Genomic DNA, 21625 nt, shown 5'->3' on the forward strand with positions numbered 1-21625 from the left:
TTATTTTTGAGCTTTTGTTGCCCACAATAGTCACTGCATCTCTCCACCTGTGACTCCTTGAAGTGGAGTTGTGAAGTGACAGCCAAAAGGCGTCTTGTGTTCTTCTAGTGCCATCTGCTGTTGTGACGAGTGAATGCGTAGTGACAAGTGTATGTAGGTTTTCAAATGTTAGTAAAAAAACACACTGCAGCACTGTGTTTTAAACCGATTTTAATCAGTGTTCACGTTAGATACTGTAACAGTTCTCATTAGGCACAACTTGAAGCACTAGACCGGGTCATAAACACCAAAGTATTGACAGCAATACAGCCAGCGCTCGCACAATAATGCATGACAAAGTTCTATCTTGACAAACGGTGATTTTAATGTTTTGTCTTGATAAACTTTAAATGATGAAAATCATGTCTTCATAATTTCCCCTTCTCTTCTGTTCACAGCTGGACCGCTATGATGGATCAGGCCCCGCTGTGTCACCCAGTGCTCTCCCCTACGGTGCAGATGGGTATGATGTAGTGGACAGTACCCCGGACCCCCAGCGAACTAAGCAGGCCATTGCCCAACTACAACAGAAGATCCTCAAACTCACGGAACAAATCAAAATTGAACAAACTGCACGCGATGACAACGTGGCTGAATACCTGAAACTCGCCAATAATGCGGACAAACAGCAGAGCGCTCGCATCAAACAGGTGTTCGAGAAGAAGAACCAAAAGTCAGCTCAGACTATCCAGCAACTGCAGAGGAAGCTGGAGCACTACCACCGGAAGCTTCGAGAGGTGGAGCACAACGGCATCCCTCGCCAGTCCAAAGATGTTTTCCGAGACATGCACCAGGGCCTGAAAGATGTTGGAGCCAAGGTGTGTGCTTCCCGGGGGCCTTCATTGGTTTTTTTGTTGCCAAAACTCACTCTCAGGAATATTTAGGAGGTGTTATTGACAAAAACACTACATTACTAATAACCTTTTTTTCCAATAAAGTGTCCCGTATTTCATCTAAATTTGTTGATCGAGTAAAAGTAAAGGGGTCAAGAGAGCAGACAGCTTGTTTGAGAATAGACTGTTATAACATGAATAATGGCTGCTTTCCATTTAGTGTGTGCCAGTATGGCGCATGCTTTACTGGCACATGTAAGTGAAACAGTTTATAGTAGTCTTGAATAAGGTGGCTTCTCTCACTTGAAAGCAGAAATCTGAATTAGTTCCTCAGTTGTTCCAGTTAAACGGTCCGTTTGCCCAGATACAACACAAACGTGTCTACTTGCCGATAATGGTCGATAGTTTTGTCCATGCAGAAAACAAACAGGAATGTAGAGTTATTGTTGTGCCTTAAACTACACAAAAGTAATGGGTGGAAAATGTTCACTATTGCAAGAAGTAAACCTGGTTAGCCCAAAGTGCAGAATTCGTCTTTGGCTCCAGTGATCTGGTCAGAGCAGCTGACCAGCTCATGCTGTTCCTTTGTGTTTAAGGCTATTTAATGACAACTGCCAAAGCTGTCAGGCTCTGTGATCAATACGTTAGCGATCAGTTTGACCGCGGTTAAACTAGCTTTCATATTGTTAACTCGACGCAGCCTGACCACTTACCTGAAATCACTCATTACAGGTGACGGGGGGCCTCTCCAGCTTCTCTCATGCCACTCATTCTGCAGCTGGAGCTGTGGTGTCCAAGCCGAGAGAAATCGCCTCCCTCATCCGCAACAAGTTTGGCAGTGCTGATAACATTGCAGCTTTGAAGGATTCCTTGGATGAAACCCAGGGAGACGAGGGTGTTGGCCCCGGAGGGACGAGGACCCTTGGGACCGGACAGTTGCAGTCCAGCCCAAAGTATGGCAGTGACGAGGACTGTTCGAGCGCTACTTCCGGCTCTGCAGGAGCCAACAGCACGACCGGAGCCCCCGGAGGCCCCCCAAGCTCCAAGGGCAACACCCTCGATCATGGCCAGGCCTCAGGCTTTGATGCCATACTCCATGAGATCCAAGAGCTGCGGGAAAACCAAGGTCGACTGGAGGAGTCCTTTGAAAACCTAAAGGCCCACTATCAGCGCGACTACACGATGATCATGGAGACCTTGCAAGAAGAACGATACAGGTGTCCTATCATATCCTATACACTAATAGCTCCGTACGGGTAGAAGGAAATCGTCCCGTTTGTGATGTACTGCTGTTGTCACTGTTTTGCAGGTGTGAACGTTTAGAAGAACAACTCAATGACTTGACAGAACTGCACCAAAATGAAATTCTGAACTTGAAACAGGAACTAGCCAGCATGGAGGAGAAGATCGCTTACCAGTCTTACGAAAGAGCGAGGGACATTCAGGTGAGCTTGACTGAAATGAACATGTTTCTACTTTGTCATCAGAGCTATTTCCCTGACAGTGCTGTCTCTGACCTGTAGGAGGCGCTGGAGGCGTGTCAGACGCGTATCTCCAAGATGGAGCTGCAGCAGCAGCAGCAGCAGGTGGTGCAGCTGGAGGGTTTGGAGAACGCCACAGCACGGACTCTCCTGGGAAAACTAATCAATGTGCTGCTGGCTGTCATGGCCGTCCTTTTGGTGTTTGTGTCCACAGTGGCTAACTGTGTCGTCCCATTAATGAAAACACGCAGCCGCACGCTTTCTACGCTGCTCCTTGTAATCCTCCTCGCCTTCCTCTGGAGGCACTGGGATGCCATTTCAGAGTATCTGCATCACTTTCTTCTGCACCCCAGATGACCAGCTTGGAGAGGCTTAGTTAAATAATGACGGGACGGAGGATTTGGGGCTGATGTGTAAAGGGAGGACACTGACCCATACAGGGAGTTGGAACTCAATTGTCCTTCCTTTTCAGCTTCTCTGAACACTCGGGAGGGTTGCATCAGAGGTTTGTCACTTTATCTCTTCCTGAAAGGTGTTTTGAGAAGAACAACAACAGAGAATAAGGGGAGAAAAGGTTGGACGTTTTGGTATTGACTTGCTATCTTTGGTGCAGTCGGCACAAGCATATACTGTTAAGGGTGAATGGGCATCGTAGTGAAGGAGGGGCTGAGAGAACTGCACACTTGATTTCTCTCTTCTGAGTGAATTTGTTTACATGTGGAAAACGTTGCATTGTTTTCCCACAGAAGAAATTGTAATTCAGAGTTTTATTACTTTCAAGCTAATTCAAGTGGTATTGTTTTGAAGTAACCGCTATTTTTAATACAGCTAATTGATTTTATTTACTTTTAACTGTAATGAACTGACAGTGCTCTGCTGATTTAGTTGTCCATATTCTCTTTTTTGTACGCTCTCTCTCTTCTAGTCTTGCCACTCTGGTTTCTTTCAGTCTGCTCTTTTTGTTCCCCTTTACTCAGTCTTTTAACATGTCAGCCTCTGTGACCAACTCTTCCTCTTCCTGCTCACTACACTCTGAAGACTTGGGGCGCTTGCACATCAGCTACTTTGCTCTGGAACCAGACTTGTCACTGGAATCAAATAGAAGTGGGTTCTTGACTTGTTTCGTATGGATGTGTGAAGTCAATAACACTGGTTCTGCCTCAACCGGGATATTGCTCTGAAGAACTTTTAAGTTTGGAGTTGCAGCCCCGCCCTCTGGGCCAACTGGCTCCTGCTGTCCTGGTGGCGTTTCCACTGCAGAAGAATAATCAATGAACTGAATTAACATACTTGAAGAGCGATTAAAGTGCTCAAAGACTCAGTGCTTCCGTACTGTTTCTCTTAGTGACAATGAAATAGTAATACTTTTTAGTTGATTTTTTATTTTTTAAAGACAAATAAATTTGCTGTTTTAAAATGTGAAATTGAAAGTAACTTGTATTTGTCTCTAATGTCATGAAGTTGCTAAATTGTAAATCACACAACAAAACGCCTCGTGTTGGGGTCACTTTGGTTCACTTGTTGGCCAGATGTTTGGAATACACTGTATTTAAGAGAGGTGTCGTGTTCTTACAGGTGTTATGAACACCGTTACCAGTGTGAAGCCGGTGACTACTTATTCCTCCAAAATCTTGGAAATGTTAACGTAGTTGGACTTAAGGCCATGAGAGTAACACAGGCATGACGTGTAGAAGGTTTTGACTCTAGCAGTTGATACATTATCCTCCAGATGTGCTATTTTTTGCTGTCGTACTTGTTGCGAATGTGAAAAAACCCAGTACTCAAAATGTGACATGTTAACACTAACATTTAGTATAACACTCATTCCTCAACATTTTGAAGTGCATTTGGGGTCAGCAAAGGAGACCATTAAGATACCTTTCATAAATGAGAATTGAGCTATCCATCTGTTGTTCACCTGTGCATTTCACTCCCATGACATGTCGAGATGTGTGCTGCCAACAAGGTATTTTTGTGCATTTGAGCATGTGCAGAAGAATATGCTGTTTTTCCAACAGGTGCAACAAAGCCGACATCAAGGGAGTCCGAGTCAGGGAGAGGTCAGTCAAGTGACTTTGTAGTTTGTAGCCCAGACGGTCCTGAAAAGAGGTCTGATCAGGCCCAATAATTAAGAAACAACTCTTATTAACATAGAGGGCAAGTGTGATAGCCGTGAAAACCAGAGGTTCTTAAACTCTATTTGTTTCATAGGAAAACTCAATCTATTCAATTTTAATTATCCTATTCATTTCAATGTTAATTCAGTTTTAACATAACTCGCTTTCTACGCATATAACATGAAAACTTGTTGGCGGTCGGTGGAACGTTAGTTTAGCAAATTGCTATCAGTAACGTCAGCTAAACTGAAGAAGCATCAAGTTCCTGTTTAACATTACATCAATTATTTTGAACGGTTACAAACTGAATGACGAGCATGTTCAGAACAGTGGTATGATCGTTTACCGAGTCAAACCATTAATGCTAAATGCTTTTAATTACTACGGCCAAGTGAAAACATCTGGAACCAAAGTGGCCAAACTAGCTGTGTCGGGATTGATACCCGACAGGTCGGAAGTCACTGAAATAGACAACTTAGTTTGAATCCAGGTAAGTAGCTACCACCTTAATGAAGTTAGTAGGCCCACGTTCATCCACATTACAAACAGCATTTAACGTTATGTGGCCGTGCAGATTTGGGTTCAATTGCAGGTCTTGAGTTGTCTCCTAAATCTCTGCCTCCACCGCTATTCAGTTGAGATGATTCAATGGATTTGGGTTATAAGCAAAAGTTGTGCTTTCCTGGTAACTTGTTGCTAAAACACTCAGAGTATTTTTTAAATGCCATTTAATGGACACAAATAACATGTTAATATCTTTCATCTAATTCTGATGGAATCAATGGATGAAGGGTGAAGATAGTAACCTCACACCAGGTAGAGGTCTCGTGCTCAGATTCTCACCTCAAAGAAGAATTCGGTCTGTTATTGTAATACGAAAAGTAAAAATGTTGCTTTTGGCATAATCAAATGAAGTTAAGGTCTAGTTGCTTCCTAACCTAATCTTGCCCATTACACAACAGGCAGTCTCTCCACTTACTCGTCAGCTGGAGTTGTGGTGTCCTTCCCTCATCTGCAAAAGTTTGGAAGCACCGATAACATTACAACCCTAAAATACTTGGATGAAACCCAGGGAGATGCGAGTGTTAGCTCCGGGGGAACGAGGGTGCTTAGGACAGGGCAGCTGGTGTCTGGCTCTGCAGGAGCTCATGGAGGAACTCCTAACTCCAGGGACAATACCCTTGATCATACCCAGGCATCAGGCTTTGATGTTATATTGCATGAGATCCAAGAGCTCTGGGAAAACAATGGCCAACTTGAGGAATGCTCTGAAAACTTGAGACTACAGTGATAGTGGAGGCCCTACAAGAGCGATACAGGGAGCAGCTCAATGACGTGACAGAACTAAATGAAATTTGAAAGAACTTGCCAGCATGGAGAAGAGTGCTGATTAGTCTTACCAAAGCTACAGATATCTGATCTTGTCTTTTTCACAGCAGACAGTTTGTCATGGACGAAAAAGCACAAGTGTTACTAATGACCGTTACATTTAGTCGACCTGGAAAGCTCCAGGCTCACTGTGTCAGCTGGTTTTTGGTAGTGTAGTTGAAAATGCACCACTAATGCAGAATATCCACTGATAGGACAAAGGCATTACTATGGGCTCCGTCTTGAAGAGGGTCCCTTTGTAAAAATGTAGTTTTAATACCTTCATTAGTTAAATGCTGCATATTCCAAAATTAAAGTGTTTATGCATATTACCACACAGGAAATCTGGGGCCAGGTAGTATTCCATTGTGCAGCAAAGTGAGTAACAGGAGCCCGGGGTCTCTGTAGCAGGTTAACTTGGTCATGATTATCAAGTCAGAATGTTTAATGCAGCCGATTGGAGCACCTTCGCTGACAGTTCAGTCTCCATCCTGTAGGAGGCGTTGAAAGCATGTCAGCCACACCTGTTCAAGATGGAGCAGTAACAGCAGGTGGTGCATCTTGAAGGTTTGGAGAAGGTCACTTCTTGGAGCACTAATACATCCACTGATGGCTCTTACGGGCAGCATTTTGAGTTGTGTGTCCAATTTTCACCCCTTGATGAAAACATGCAGCTGCACGTCTTCTAATCCTCCTGGAGGCACTGGGATGCAATTTCAGAGCATCCAAAGGACTTTCCTGCACTTAACATCCTGAAAAAGGAGACAATCAATACAACTGTCTAGACTCAAGCATCACTTCAGCAGTAGTGCAAAACATAACCAAGCATCAGTTCTACTTAAGTTGTATATCCGGATACAAGCAAAATAGGACATCGCATCAGCCTCAAAATGCACATGAATTAGAAAGCACACAAGGTCTAAAAATTTAGATTTTATTGAAAAAGTATAAAATATCACTCAATTGTACATTTATTCTGCTTTCTTCCTTCCTCGTTTCCCAGTTGCTTTAGCAGCAGGGGCGTCGCTGCCTGCTTTAGCAGCCGGGGCGTCGCTGCCTGCTTTAGCAGCCGGGGCGTCGCTGCCTGCTTTAGCAGCCTTGCTCCGAGACGCCATTCCGGCCTTTGCCTCCGTGGTCGTCTTTGCTGCTTTAGTTTTGGCTGGATCAGAGGCTCCATCACCCTCCTTCTCTGCAGCTTTTCTTGCTTTTGGCTTCTTTGCTGGAGCAACCTTCGAGGTAGTTGGGTCTGCGGTAGCAGCTTCCTTTTCTTTCTTAGATTTTTTGGGAGGCTTGGATTCCTAAAATTAATTTAAAAAAAGTAATTCAAGGCTTTTGCCAAAAATGTATAATTAAGTCCAAGCAGTCCCTTCAGGCCCCAGAAAAATGTACGTTTAAAGTTCCGCATTTTTAAAATGTCCATACTATAGTTTGGTTCTACTGAATTGTTGGCAGGATATTGCAGTGGAACAGCATGTGCTCAGCCAACCCACTGTGAGAAAGGGTTGAATAAAGTAATATTCCATTGATACACTTTTATGCCCCAGAGTTTCTGTAGATCATGGCCTCAAAGCTGTTGGGAGTTGCTATGTGTCGAAATATTTGAAAGTAGGCACATGTGTAACTTTAAATAAAAACATCAGCATTGCAGATGTTAACGCTTGTCATTGTTTACCCCACAAACATTGCCTCACCTCCTTTGACTCGTCCTCTTCATCGATCTCGTCTTTCTTCTTAGCGGTACCTTTAAGAAGTTACAGGCCATTAAACAGACACCCCTTAAAATGGCTTATAATAAGGTAGGCGTCATTAGTTTTATTCATACCTGCTTTCTTGGGCTTCTTGGCTCCATCCTTGGCTTCTTTTAGCACATTGGGATCCACGTTCTCAGTTTTAGGCTTTGCCTCCTTCACCTTTGGTGCAAGCTAGTGTCAGAGGACAAGAAGGAGCGATTAATAGCGTTATTTGACCCCATTTGATGAAACTGTATTTGGACATCTTACCCTAAATTTCCCCGTTGCGCCGGTAGTGACAGTGGAGTTGGCAGGCCGCACCAGCGTGCCAGTCTCGATTCCTTTATTCAAGGCCTTACAGACCAAGTGCTTAAGCCTTACCAAATCCACAGAGGGGTATTTTTGTTTGATATAAGCCTGAATCGCTTGGGAGGAGACCCCTTTGCGTGAGTCCAACTCTTTAAGTGCTTCTTTCATCATTATTGCTGTGGAGGGATGAGTCGCAAGTTTGCGCAGCGCCGCAGCATCTGGAGAGCAAATGGACGTTGTGAGTTATAAGTGACGGGTTTAAAATGTCATGTTATCTGGTTAAATGAAAAACAATTGGACCTGGTTTCTTCTCTCCCACCGGGGTATCGCTGGTGGACGACACAGGCGGATTAGCGGACTCTGCTGCTGTCTTTTTAGGAGGCATAACTGAGAATTCAATATGAAAAGGAAAACAAGACACTAAAAGCAGCGCGTTAGGTGAAGGCTGAGGAGCGATGCTGGTCTCCGTCTTTATGCAGCTGCTTCCGGTAAAATGAGACCAGGTGAATCTCATCAGCATCAGGTGCGATCCAATTAGGGTTTTTAAATGACAGCTGACAGGGATCTTGGTTCAGCCACCTACTTATATATATATAGAGAGAGAGAATTTGAAAATATGAAACTTTGGCGCTCCCAAGTGGTGGTATCAAAAAATACTCTGTGACAGACAGCAACTGTCCTACAGATTTAAGGTAAATTGAGAACGAAGGGCTAATAGCAACCTGTGGACGACATTATTAGGCCTGACTGTTCACTGCTGTCCCTCCTGCAACACCCGTGTCAGGTGGTGACTCTAAGTATCTGAACAATATGTGTGTGTTTTGTCTTCATTTATGTTGGTATGGCACAGGTCTGACTATTGTCTTTGGAAACGATGACTATATATCAAATTTTATTTGCCAAGCACATGCATGATCTCCAGATGACAAAGTATTTTTCATTTTTAGCTTTACCATTTTCCTCTTTTTTCCTCTCGCTTGAGCAAATGTCTCCATTACACTTAAGATACTCGTAAAAATTCCGAGGGCCATTACACTATAGAAAATGCAAATGTAACCACTGATGAAGACGTGCTTATTACGAAAAACCTTTTTGCAACTAAAACGGCCCCTTCCTGCTTATTAAAAGGTGGACAATTAATATCAGTTGTGTGTTTTTAGTTTGAATTTTCCCCAGGCAGTAAGGTAAGTTAAAAGAGTTCACGGGAAACATTGGGACATTGATTTCACTTAACTAACAACTAGAGCAAAAAACATCTGTGCAGGATAATTCTGGAAATATGAAGTGAAATGCAGATTTCCGTGTTTGTCAGGAGTTTGCTTAGAGCTGGCATTAAACATGCTCAGTGTGTGAGCAGGTGTGAGCAGGTGTGAGCAGCTTGTGAACAAACAAAACACTGTGGCTGACCTAATCTAAACAGCACATGCTCTTGATGTGAAGTGGGGGTGTTTCTGTGGCCTGTTTCTTTGTGTGAGTCACCGTCGATGCTAGCTGTGGTTTTTCTGAGAGCAAGTTCAGCAAAATGAAACTTGAGTACATCAAAGCATACATAACATAACATAGTCAAGTATCTTCTTTCTAGTCAGTCTCAGTATTTGACTTCATCATGGCTGGACGCCTGCTGTTTGTCATCCTCATGTGTAAGTTAAACCTCCTATAGATTCTCTTATTATTTATGTTGTCTACTTAGCTTACTTGCATACATGACATTAATATATAATGTCTTCCATACAGTATCACCATGAAATACCATATTTATGTTTTATCTTTTTTATGGTTGGTGATTTTATGTTATGTGTGTTCTTATTGCCTGTGTTGTTGCTCTGTGGTATTTATTTGTGAACTTATTGTAGAACTGCAGTTCAGAGTCAAAACAAATTTCCTCATTTGGACAAACAAGTGTCTTGATCTTGACTCCAACGTATGTTTGACAGATTTTCACATTGTGTGGAGTTTTAATCCTCTACATTGTTTTGAAGGTATTAATGATGCTTAATGTTTGCCGTGTCAACACTTTGTATTTCCAACAGATTCCTTTCACAAGATTCAAACACAAGGTCAGTCTCTGATCTTTTGTCTTTCATGTCTAGCTGTGCTGTTTTCACTGTAGGGGAGTTTATTATAGTCTTTAATTATTTAATATTGACTATTTTTTACACTATTTTACACCAGGAATTTACCATATTAATGGAATTATTCAGTATCTAATATTTCATAAGTTTACCTCTGAATTTTCAGATCAACTTCAACCTAAACTGATAGTGACTTCACCGGTGATCACAGAGACGGAAACAGTCACACTGGACTGTCAGACTCCATCATCTGTTCCTGTGAAACATTGTTATTTCTACACTGTGGGGAGAGGACAGCCCAAAGGCTTCACTTGTCTGCAGAAACTGACAGGAACTGAACTGTTGAGGATGTCAGAGCAGAGATCACCTGCTGAGGTTCAAGTGAAATGTTATTACACTGTGAAGCTTGGAGATATCTTTTCTCCATCTCCACACAGTGACACATCCTCCATCACCATCCAAAGTGAGTGACTGCTTATCATGTGTTAGTGAACGATAACTAGGTGACGTGTCATATTTCAAGTGTTTTGAAGGGATTAGAAAAGCAATGATTAAACTTCCATTCACATTATGCTACCTGTGGGATGAATACTATTTAGCATTTTTACAGTTTTGTCAGTTCAAAATATTGCATTTTTGTTGTCAGAGTCTGCTTTATTCTGAGATATTATTGTTACTAGTATAACTCACACTCACTTAAGATGACACATCATTATGAAACATTAAATTAAATGTTAATTGTAAAACATGATTTCAGAGGTGTGAAAGGACATCTGTGAATGTGAGCACAGTTTGAAATTGATGCTGCAACATACATTTTACTTGATTACAGAATGGCCCATGATATATTATGACTTTTCATTCTTCCTTTTTTCCCCATCTCTTAATAGGTCAACAACCACAATTGAGTCTTCATTTTTACGGTGAGCAGGTTCTTTTTACTTGCTCTCTGCCTGAATCTGCTAATAAAGACACAAGATGTAACCTGTACTTTGGAGAAGAAAGTCATCCAGTCACAACAAAAACTGTCTGGAAGAAAAGGAGCTCAAAAAATCAGTGGTTCTGCCAGTTTACTGTCACAATTGATGATTTGCTGAGACGCCCACATGTTCTTCAAAGAAGCGATGCCAGCTGTGATTACAGTTTGGGGAGTGAACCCAACTCTTTGTCTCCTCGTAGTGATCGATCCAGCTTGAATGGTGAGTTGGCAAAGACATGGACACACATGCTACCTATATTCTTGTGACACAATACTAGAAATTAATGATTGGAATAAAGTGAATTTCCATTGAATGTGTAAATTCAGACAAACATCACAAACTATGTTTTTTGCATATTTTTTATTGCAAGTCATTTGAAATGTTTCTATATGATGCTGTGACAGCAGAATCAGAATTGTGTATATTTTCACTGTAGGGGAGTTTATTATAGTCTTTAATTATTTAATATTGACTATTTTTTATACTATTTTACACCAGGAATTTACCAACCTCAACCTAAACTGATAGTGAATTCACCGGTGATCACAGAGACGGAAACAGTCACACTGGACTGTCAGACTCCATCATCTGTTCCTGTGAAACATTGTTATTTCTACACTGTGGGGAGAGAACATGCCAAAGGCTTCACTTGTCTGCAGAAACTGACAGGGACTGAGCTGTTGAGGATGTCAGAGCAGAGATCACCTGCTGAGGTTCAAGTGAAATGTTATTACACTGTGAAGCTTGGAGAGAAGAACTATCCATCTCCACACAGTGACACATCCTCCATCACCATCCAAAGTGAGTGACTGCTTATCATGTAGTTAGTGAACGATAACTAGGTGACGTGTCATATTTCAGGTGTTTTGAAGGGACTAAAAAAAGAGGAACAAACTAATGATTCAACAACTTCCGAGTTACATTAAAATGCTGCCTGTGGGATGAAATGTTTCCTTTTTTTGTTGTCAGATTTAGGCTTTATTCTGCATCATGTTTTTTTACAGTGTGACTTACACTCCCACAGAGTTATTATGAACTATTAAGTTCAATGATAATTGTAAACCACAATGACTGAGCTGTAACAGTATGACATGATGATGATGGTCTTTTCATTCATCTCTTAATAGGTCAAAAACCACAATTGAGTCTTCATTTTGACGGTGACCAGGTTCTTTTTACTTGCTCTCTGCCTGAATCTGCTAATAAAGACACAAGATGTAACCTGTACTTTGGAGAAGAAAGTCATCCAGTCACAACAAAAACTGTCTGGAAGAAAAGGAGCTCAAAAAATCAGTGGTTCTGCCAGTTTACTGTCACAATTGATGATTTGCTGAGACGCCTACATGTTCTTCAAAGAAGCGATGCCAGCTGTGATTACAGATTGGGGAGTGAACCCAACTCTTTGTCTCCTCGTAGTGATCGATCCAGCTTGAATGGTGAGTTGGCAAAGACATGGACACACATGCTCTTGTAACATAACACTGGAAATTAATGAATGGAATAAAGTGAATTTCCATTGAATGTATAAATTCAGACAAACATCACAAATTATGTTTTTTGCATGTTTTTTATTGCAAGTCATTTGAAATGTTTCTATATGATGCTGTGACAGCAGAATCAGAATTATGTAAATTAGCCAAGTACAAGACATTTTCCGACAGGACAGTTGGTTTTGAGGACAGTGACGGACGAATAAAGTGCTGCAAGACATATTGTTCTTGGCCAACTCTGGAAGTTAGCATCACACTGGTTCCCTTGACAGAAAGCCAAAGGGATTTTTTCATTGGGTTTCGGATTATTTCAGAACATAAACTCTGTGGCAAACAAATGTTTTTGATACTTAATCGTTTTTTTTCATAAAGATAATCTTCACAAATGACCAACACTTTTATGATGTTTGAAGCATAAATGGCTGCCATTCCTGCAGCACTCTATGGAGGTTAGGGTCTGTGGATTGACTTTTCACTCACTTTTCCAAATTGCACAAAGGTATTAAGTTCAGTTACTTTTAGTTCATGTATATTGGTGTCACCCATACACACCAGTATGTGTGTGTGTGTGTGTGTATATACAGTATATATATATACATACGTATATATATATATATTAACAATAACAAGTATTTCAGTATGGACCAAAGTGGCCATTGCCATCCCTAAGGCCATTCCTCTGCCATGGATGAAATGAACGTACATGTTCTCTGTTTTCTTTTCTTTTTTTTAAAGGTTCTTTGCTTAAGTCACTGCACAAATAGGAGGTAAAACACAAATTGTTATGTATTTGTACATATGTAAAATTGACAGACACAAATCCGTTTCCTTTTACTGTAGATATTGTGAAAAAAGAATCAAGCATGACCTCCACCGACTCAGCATTTAATAAGAACAAAGGTAGGACTTATTATAGCAATCCAGAACATCATCACATATTACTATAGAATATATTTTCTAAAGTTTTTGTGTGTGCATTTATTCACCAGATCTTACTGATAGCAGGTCTACTGCTTCCACTTTTGGAATTACTGGGGAACCAGTATCAGGTAACACAATTCTAGATGTATTACATGTGACATTTATTAATCACAAATTGTTTCTTCTCTTGCTGCCTGCTCAGCGATTGTACAAATACCGTCCCACACTGTTGTTCACACATGAAGCTGACAGGTCCAAATCCATCTTCTTTTGTTGTAGATGTTGTGGAGTCAAGCACGACGCAGACTAAGCCGGCATCTACTATGACCACAGGTAGGACATACATTTAAATAGAAATCCAGATCGTTATCACAAATCACTTATGTATTTGTTATTTTTATTCAGCAGGTGTTACTGTTAGCAGGCTCCTTGCTTCAACTCCTGTAACTCCTATAAAACAAACGTCAGGTAAAAAGATTACAGGTACATTAAGTCAGACTTTAATGAATCACACATCATGTGTATTATGCTATATGTGAGTGCTATGACTGTTTTCTCTCTTAAATGTTTTTCTTTTATTTGAGCATTTTGACAAACACACATATACAGGAGCACACATATAATATGAACACAATATACTATTTTGTTTTATTTATCATATTTAAATAAAAATAACAGTAATAACAAATTACAAGTGTTAATAATTTTTTTTAAATGCAGTTTTCTTCTTTCACCAGATCAGACTGTTGGATCAAGCAACACTGCTAGTTTTATTTCTACTTCCCTAACACCAGTAAAACCAACATCAGGTGACACAAATAATACGTTTCTTAATTATTCACAGTGACTTTTTATTGTTTATTGAATATTTTAACTATCAACACTCCTATTAATATATTATCAGGAGACAATATTAAAGGTGACTGCATCATATGCTGAAATTCTTTGCGATGAATGTTTTTTTTATTCATGCCTGTAGCTCAGACACTTCTTAAGCCGACCATTAGTGCTCTCCCTGTAACCTCACTTAAACCAGCATCAGGTGAGTAAAAAGTAACTTACAGATGAGATGCAATTCATTTTATCTAAGTATTTCCTTCTTGCAAAATGTGAACAAACACTTAAGATTTAATATTATATTGTTAGAAATGGTCCCCACCTCATCAACAGTGCATATCATGCATTTCTGCTGGGTTTGAGTCGTATATATTGCTCTAAAGTGTCAAAGTGAATCCACCTTATTCGTGATTATAATCCTGAATTCAATGATTAATCATGTTCACAACTTTTTTTTACAAGTTAAATTTATATCAGTTGCAAAGCAACACATTGCTCCTCATTGTTTATACTTGGGGTGCCACTGGTAGGCATTCAGTGCACACACCTCCATGCTTTTGTGTTAAAGGTGAAACTGAATCTGACTTGGTTGTGGATTCCAAAACAGAAACTTGGACATGGAAGTTCCTGATACTTGCGGCTTGTTTGGGAGGTGTTTTCTTACTGGGACTGGCACTTCTCTGTACCAAAGGAAGATTTGGTGAGAACTTGAGTCATGTGTCTGTAAAGATTGAATGCTTTTTTTGCTCCCTGCTGTTTGTGGGAGCTCTCAAATAATCTGAGCAGAGGGTCAGGCTAAAAGAGCTAAAGCCCCTTTTAAACACACGCATGCACATAACTCTCTTTTTAATAAACAATATAAATTACCACGTATGCATGAATATGATTGGACGTCACTAGTCACCTGTGCAAGCCAACCAAGCATTTCATCAAAAGCTGATGCCAATACAAGCACAACTTCAGTGCTCTGCCTGAACTAACGATAGGCTTTTCTCTCTTTTTCATTTTTTCAGGAAAATGTTCTAACAAGAGGTAAGATTTTGTTTTACCTTTTCAGCAAAAGCTAAGTAAGGACTGATTATTTAATTTCAGTTCATCTTATTCACTGCAAGTATAGCTGCAGCAGGACGTTAGTTGTTGAAATGAGTGGAGAGAGTTCATTCACCATCCTCAACTTCCCCATTAAACCCTAAGCTTCAGTAGTGGCCAGTGGTCTCAGATGTGTTTGGAGAAAGAACAGTATCCCTCTGGATATTATGTTTATTGTCCTACAGTGCATTCTGCTTCTTGTGTAATGAGGACACACTCACTCTGTATTAACACTTGTTCCCCTTTTATTTCTGTATAGGTCACAAGCCAATGTCACCGGTAATGTGCACATGTAGTCAGGCATCATCACTGTATTATTTCTTTACACATTCGTATATTGCATTTATATTTTGGTCTTTTATTGAGGTGTGTTTTTCCCGATGTTGCAGATGACTTAATGAGCATGAGAAATCTTGAACATGGAGGATCGGTAATTGATTAATACATTTTTTCTCTGTCAGATGTAACGTTCACATCACCCTAAATAATCGAATTATTAGCCATTCAAACAGCAAGGCTCCTCAAGATGGATTACAGTGATGTGTCAATCTCCTCTTTTTCCTGTTATCTTTAGTTACCTGCAGATGATGAGGGAGCCTACAGTATGATCACCTCAGTAGCTGCTGCTGACTGTCCTACTGGTGGGCTGCTTTTCTCTTTACACCTACATGAATGTATACATGAATACATCCCCCTGTACCCTGTAAAGGGTGGAGATCAGGTTTCTATTCTTTACATAATGTAAATTATGTACAATAAAAAAATAATCACAATTGATTTGCTGCATTAGTTGTTGGCAAAATATACCAGAAGGTGTATAACTAATATAGTTAGATACCTTTATAACTATAATCATTTTATTATACACTTTAATTGAATATGCACTACAACAACAAACAACCCTAAACCATTTTAGTGTATTAACACAAACATTTAAAACAGGCTTTTTTTTCATAACACTGGCTTGTGTTATAGGCCAATATTTATTAACTGAAATCTTATTAAAGATGACTAAATTTAGGGGAGCACAATTCCCATCAAATTCTAAACATAGATCAGTATACTGTTGGCTTTTTACAGACGGTGCAATAAAATGCCAAACTTGACAGAAAACAATCATCTTAGTGTGCTTCTCTCTCTCACATTTGCAGGTTCTGAGGAACTGAAGGAGCAAGCGCCTCAATATGAGGACGTAAGTGAGATTTGCACAATGTTGAATATCTACTCCACCATCTCCGAGCAGCCACCTGCATCAGCCCTGGAGGACATGGTGTACAGCACCCTGCAGCCACATTGAAGCACAAACATTTTACACTGTGTAGAGAAACAGAGAGCAGACAGCATAAAGAATTATTTTTAATCCATGTTTAATTTAATTTAAGTTCATTTTTTAACTCATGTTTTTTGTAAAATTGATAATATATGTGATCTGGTGTTGACCTGTGAAAAGTCGACCGTGGAATCTTTCCAGGCTAAAATCAACTGTCATAAATTAAACAGTTCTCAGCTGGGTGGCTTTTAGCTGACGTTAGCACACTTCATATTTTGTTTTTCAGAAAGAAAAGATGATTGGATTTTGATATAGAAATACGGAGAAACTGATGTTTGCATTTGTGGTTAAATAGGTGCAAACAATGAGCGGAGATATGATCTAAAAGGGTAAAAAGGCTTCTTCATTTAATCTCGACTTGTATTCTTCACAATTGTTATTTTGTGAAGTTGGAGGATGTTTATAGTCATAACACCAGATTATAGCAAACTTAAATCTTTAAAGATTCAAGTCAAAGATGGGAAAGCATAAGCTTGCTACTTTAGCACCTGTAACACAATGCCTGCTCGATATAATGTGGATATCTTTATTCATGTTACTTTGGAATTCACTGCATTTGCATCTTGAACCATGTCTTTTAAAAACAAGACAACCGTCTGTTATGACGCGTTTCTTTTTTCTTTTCTTTTTCTCTGGGGCCACTTCACAAGTTAGTGTACTAAACAGCTGGAAATAGTGGACTTGCTAGCAAGTATAAACGGGTATCCATTAGCGATGCTGAATGGCAAGGGGAACACCGCCTATTATCAACCTAGCTTACTTCCTGTCACACAGTTAAATGACTAACAAGAGCGCTGCATGAGTCAGGTTAAGCGAGGTGAAGTGCATACTGGTAGATTAAGGCAGAAACGTAGGGTCTTTGTTAGCCCGCAGGTAAGATGGGGCATCCTCGCCTGCTACATGCAGGTTGCAGGTTCACATGCCTGTTAACAAATCATGCATGTTTTGGTTCAGAGGCCATCTTTCAAGTTATCCTCCCAAAATACAAGAATGAGCAAAATGCAGATTTCTGTGTTGAATGGTCGGGACACAAATGGGAAATAACTACATGTTTGTGTGTGTCTAATCACGCAAAATATGAAATGTATGAAAATAAATAAATAAGAAAAAGCTATGAGCTATGGCTCACTGGCATACACTTCTGAGGCGGTCCCTAACTTCAGTACCTCATTTTACCTCTCTGTCAAGTTGAGCACATCTGATCTATATTACTGCAAGAATTCAAATGTTGTTTGTATCTCTTAAGAGCACATTACCTACCTGTCCATATCGGAATAATTTATTTATATTCGTTTAAGTCAGCACTAGTCCTGTCAGTTTAGAAAAAGTAACAAGTAAAAAAACCAATATGAACAACAATATGAAAGCAACTAATGGAGAAACTTATTTGTTTTAACCAGTAAGCCATCACTGTGGTAGATGTGATCTAAATATACAGTGTCACACATACTGGAACTAAATAAAAATGTTCAAGTGCATCTGTGTTCCTGTCACCTTTCTGTCAGTGTGGTTCCCTTGTGATTCTTTCTGTGGTTTTCCTGAGAACATGTTCTGCAGAATGACGCATTCTAAATGTCAAAGTCCACGTAGACAGAGACACAAGTGTTGCGTTGAAAGGACTCTTGGACATTCACATTATTCTGCTTTATCATGGCTGGACGCCTGCTGTTAGTCGTCCTCATGTGTAAGTTGAACCTTTTTTAATTTTTTTTCATTGTAAATTTAGTTACTCACCAATACAGGTACATTTTTTTGCAATTGCCAAATGAATATGTTATGTCAGCCCATTATGTATTGGTATCAGCATGTTTAGGTTGAATGAAATACAAAATTAACATATGTTTACTATTTATTATAACATGCTTCTCTGTAAACTAGTTTTTCTTCTCTAACAGATCCCTTTTCTGAGATGAAAGCACAAGGTCAGTCCCTGAGTTTAATAGTTATTAGTAGAATGTTATCACTATAAGCACAGTTTGGCACATAGTTGTCTGTACAGTACTCTTATCTTTTCTATGCTGTTTACAATTAAATCACAGTTGCTCATTTAGAATGTTCTCATCTTAATGCAACTGTTAAGTTTGTCAAACAAATACGTGTATCATCAGAATAATTGTAAGTAAAGGCTATTTTCAGTTATGTAATGCAACATATATTACAATTTTCAGCACTTCTTCCGCCTCAACTGACAGTGAATCCACCGGTGATCACAGAGACAGACTCAGTCACTCTGAACTGTCAGACTCCATCATCTGCTTCTGTGACTGAGTGTTATTTCCGTATAGTAAGAGGAGGAACTGCCAAAAGCTTCCCTTGTCTTCAGACACTGACAGGAACTGAGCTGCTGAAGATGTCAAATCAGAGTTCACCTGCTGAGGTTAAAGTGACGTGTTTTTATCTTAATGTGTTTCCATCTCCTGACAGTGACATGTCCTCCATCATCATTCGAAGTGAGTAAACACGGTTGCTGTGGACTAATATTAGGATATCTTGCTACAGTACGAGCACATGGGGGTTGGGTCCTAAAAAGAAGAAGAGATGCACGATTTAGAATGGATATCCTGTCTCATTATACATGCATCAAAATACTTATATTAGATAAATGCAATTGTCAGTTAGTTAATCAAATTCATACTTACAATTTCACTTTACTAAACTTTCAGCATCTCGTCCACCAAAACTGACAGTGAATCCAACTGTGATCTATGAGACGGACTCAGTCACTCTGAACTGTGAGGCTCCATCATCTGCTTCTGTGCCTCTGTGTAGTTTCTTCACTTCAAGTGGAGGAACCGTCAGATTCCCCTCTTGTCTGCAGACACTGACAGGAAGTGAGCTGCTGAAGATATCACAACAGAGATCACCTGCTGAGGTTCAAGTGACGTGTTTTTACACTGTGAAGCTTGGAGCGAAAAATTATCCATCTCCACACAGTGACACATCCTCCATCACCATACATAGTGAGTGACTGTTTCTCACATCTGATATTATTATCATGTATTGATACAGTATCAGCACAAGAAAAGTGATGTGGTATTATAATTCAGGTGGGAAATTGTTTCCAGAGGTTACAAACATAAAGAAAGAGAGAGAGACTATTTTACACCCTCCATTTATATCAAAATGCTAGTTTGGTTTCTAATTTTGTGAAAATAACTGTTCAAGAGATAACACAAATATGATGTCACACACAGTTTACCACACATGAAATTGACAGGTTCAAATTCACCTTCCTTTATAGATGTTGTGGAAATGGAGTCACACAAGACGCCGACTATGCTGACATTTACTATGGCTGCAGGTAGGACATACATTTAAATAGAAATCCAGAACATCACAAATCACATACTATATTTGTTATTTTTAAAGTTATGCAATTTTTATTCAGCAGGTCTGACTGTTAGTACGCCTCATACTTCTGCTCCTGTAACTCCTGAAAGTCCTGTAACATCAGGTAACAAAATGTCAGATAATTAAAATGTGACTTTAATAAATCATGCGTTTCTAAATATTATAACTATATTGAAGTGTACTTTTGTTCCACTAGGGTGGACTGTTGGTACATCAAGTAACACTGTTAGCTTAATATCTACTTTCCTAACATCAGTGAAACCAACGTCAGGTAATTATTACGTTTTTCAACGACTCAGCCTCGTTACAAAGTTTATATACACACTATCAAATATTCACATGTGAAACACTGAATATGGTTATAAAAAGTGATTATCCTGAGTCTCTGTCACAGCACATACTAAGGTGATGGTTGCTGATTGGGCTAGTCATTGTTCAAGTAAAATAAAGCTATTAACAGCACATTAAATCTGTGTCCTTTTAAGACAATATATATATTTAATGTTAATATGTTTTTGTGCCTTTAAGAAACAGATATAAAAATGACTCCTGTGAATCCAGAATCTGGCGATAAAATAACAGGTAGACGAAACATTCTTATTGCATGAAAATGATGTTACTGGTTGAAATACTGTAGTTATACACAGTCCATGTTGACGTTTTGAGAAGCGAGACTGACACTTGTTTATGGCTTCATATTGTTGAAAAGCAGAAACGGGGATATTCAAGTTTGTAGCAGTGGTGGCTGGTTGTGGAGTAACCGTGGGAGTCATCTTACTGGTTTCTGCACTTCTGTGTAACAAAAGAAGAACTGGTGAGAACTATGTTGATTTGTTTGTTTGACAAAGTCAGACTCAGTTTTTTTTAACAGTTGGTTTTAAGCCTACATGTAAGCTCTAAAATTGCTTTTCCACAATCATTGCATCTTCAGATTTATTCAGTTTATGAGGATTAAACAACTACCCAAATATATTTGCACAAGTTCAAAAAATTGTTATTTTTTAGCAAATGGCTATACAATCATATTTAACATTGCTGATTCAAGAAAGCTCTCAAAAGAATTCAGCAGCATTCAACTTCAGTTAAATTAACAATACCTGATGTATAGCTCATGAGGAGGAGGTTGGTGAAAGAAGCAGCAGCAGCAAATAACATGATTGGCGTGAGTGTATCAACAGAATATCAGTGAGAAGCATCAGGTTATAACGGGCATGCAGATTGCCACACAGATGGTGAAAGAGCCACTGATATTGAAGCATGAATGAAACCGATGATGGCAGTCAGCTAATGCAGGCGTGTCTTCAGTGCTTCGTCTGAACTAACACATTTTGGTGTTGCCTAAATGCTCATTAAAATGGGCAGTGGGAACTAGTTAACAGCTGTTTTTTAGACGGAACATAACAGGAAGAAACAAAAACATAGGAAATATTTGATGCAGCTTTGCATTTGTTCAGGTGAACCGAGTTCAAGTAGCTCAGAGCTACTAAAACAACTATTTGTAATTAATCAGCTTGCACTGAACACAAATGCAAGACCTGCATCTCAAACTCAAAGTAAACCACACGTTAGTTGTACCAAAGCGAGTCCAGGTCTTGCTTACCTCATGGTCAGATTCCAAGGGAACTATACGGCTGTGTGCGTTAGATGTGCTGACGCCGATACACATAAGCCACACCGG

At 39.7% G+C, this 21625-nt stretch overlaps 2 protein-coding genes and 1 long non-coding RNA gene across 8 annotated transcripts in view; 2 read left to right on the forward strand and 1 right to left on the reverse strand.

The window, feature by feature from the left end:
• tmcc1b (transmembrane and coiled-coil domain family 1b) overlaps positions 1 to 4257 on the forward strand; it is a 12878-nt gene extending 8621 nt beyond the window's left edge. For 5 of the 6 annotated variants that reach the window (XM_076111190.1, XM_076111192.1, XM_076111187.1 and 2 more), the window contains 4 exons: positions 438 to 857; positions 1605 to 2089; positions 2182 to 2317; positions 2396 to 4257. In XM_076111190.1, the coding sequence (XP_075967305.1) occupies positions 438 to 857; positions 1605 to 2089; positions 2182 to 2317; positions 2396 to 2710 (1356 nt within the window). In that variant the 3' untranslated portion in view covers positions 2711 to 4257. The remainder of the gene's footprint in view (positions 1 to 437; positions 858 to 1604; positions 2090 to 2181; positions 2318 to 2395) is intronic. The other variant, XR_012959295.1, reaches the window with a different exon arrangement.
• A 2552-nt stretch (positions 4258 to 6809) lies between these two features.
• On the reverse strand, positions 6810 to 8262 carry h1m (linker histone H1M). The gene is made up of 6 exons (XM_076110864.1): positions 8178 to 8262; positions 7839 to 8095; positions 7661 to 7760; positions 7530 to 7579; positions 6923 to 7136; positions 6810 to 6868 (listed from the first exon to the last, which is right to left on the reverse strand). Exons 1-6 carry the CDS (start codon positions 8260 to 8262, stop codon positions 6810 to 6812), a joined length of 765 nt encoding a protein of 254 aa, XP_075966979.1.
• A 7585-nt stretch (positions 8263 to 15847) lies between these two features.
• LOC142970663 (uncharacterized) lies at positions 15848 to 18089 on the forward strand. The gene is made up of 2 exons (XR_012959288.1): positions 15848 to 15907; positions 16418 to 18089. It is a non-coding gene; the product is annotated as an uncharacterized LOC142970663 (long non-coding RNA).
• Positions 18090 to 21625: the final 3536 nt, after the last annotated feature.

Source organism: Anarhichas minor, unplaced genomic scaffold, assembly GCF_050575085.1.
Source record: "Anarhichas minor isolate MPS153535 unplaced genomic scaffold, ASM5057508v1 ptg000043l, whole genome shotgun sequence".
Lineage (NCBI taxonomy): Eukaryota > Metazoa > Chordata > Actinopteri > Perciformes > Anarhichadidae > Anarhichas > Anarhichas minor.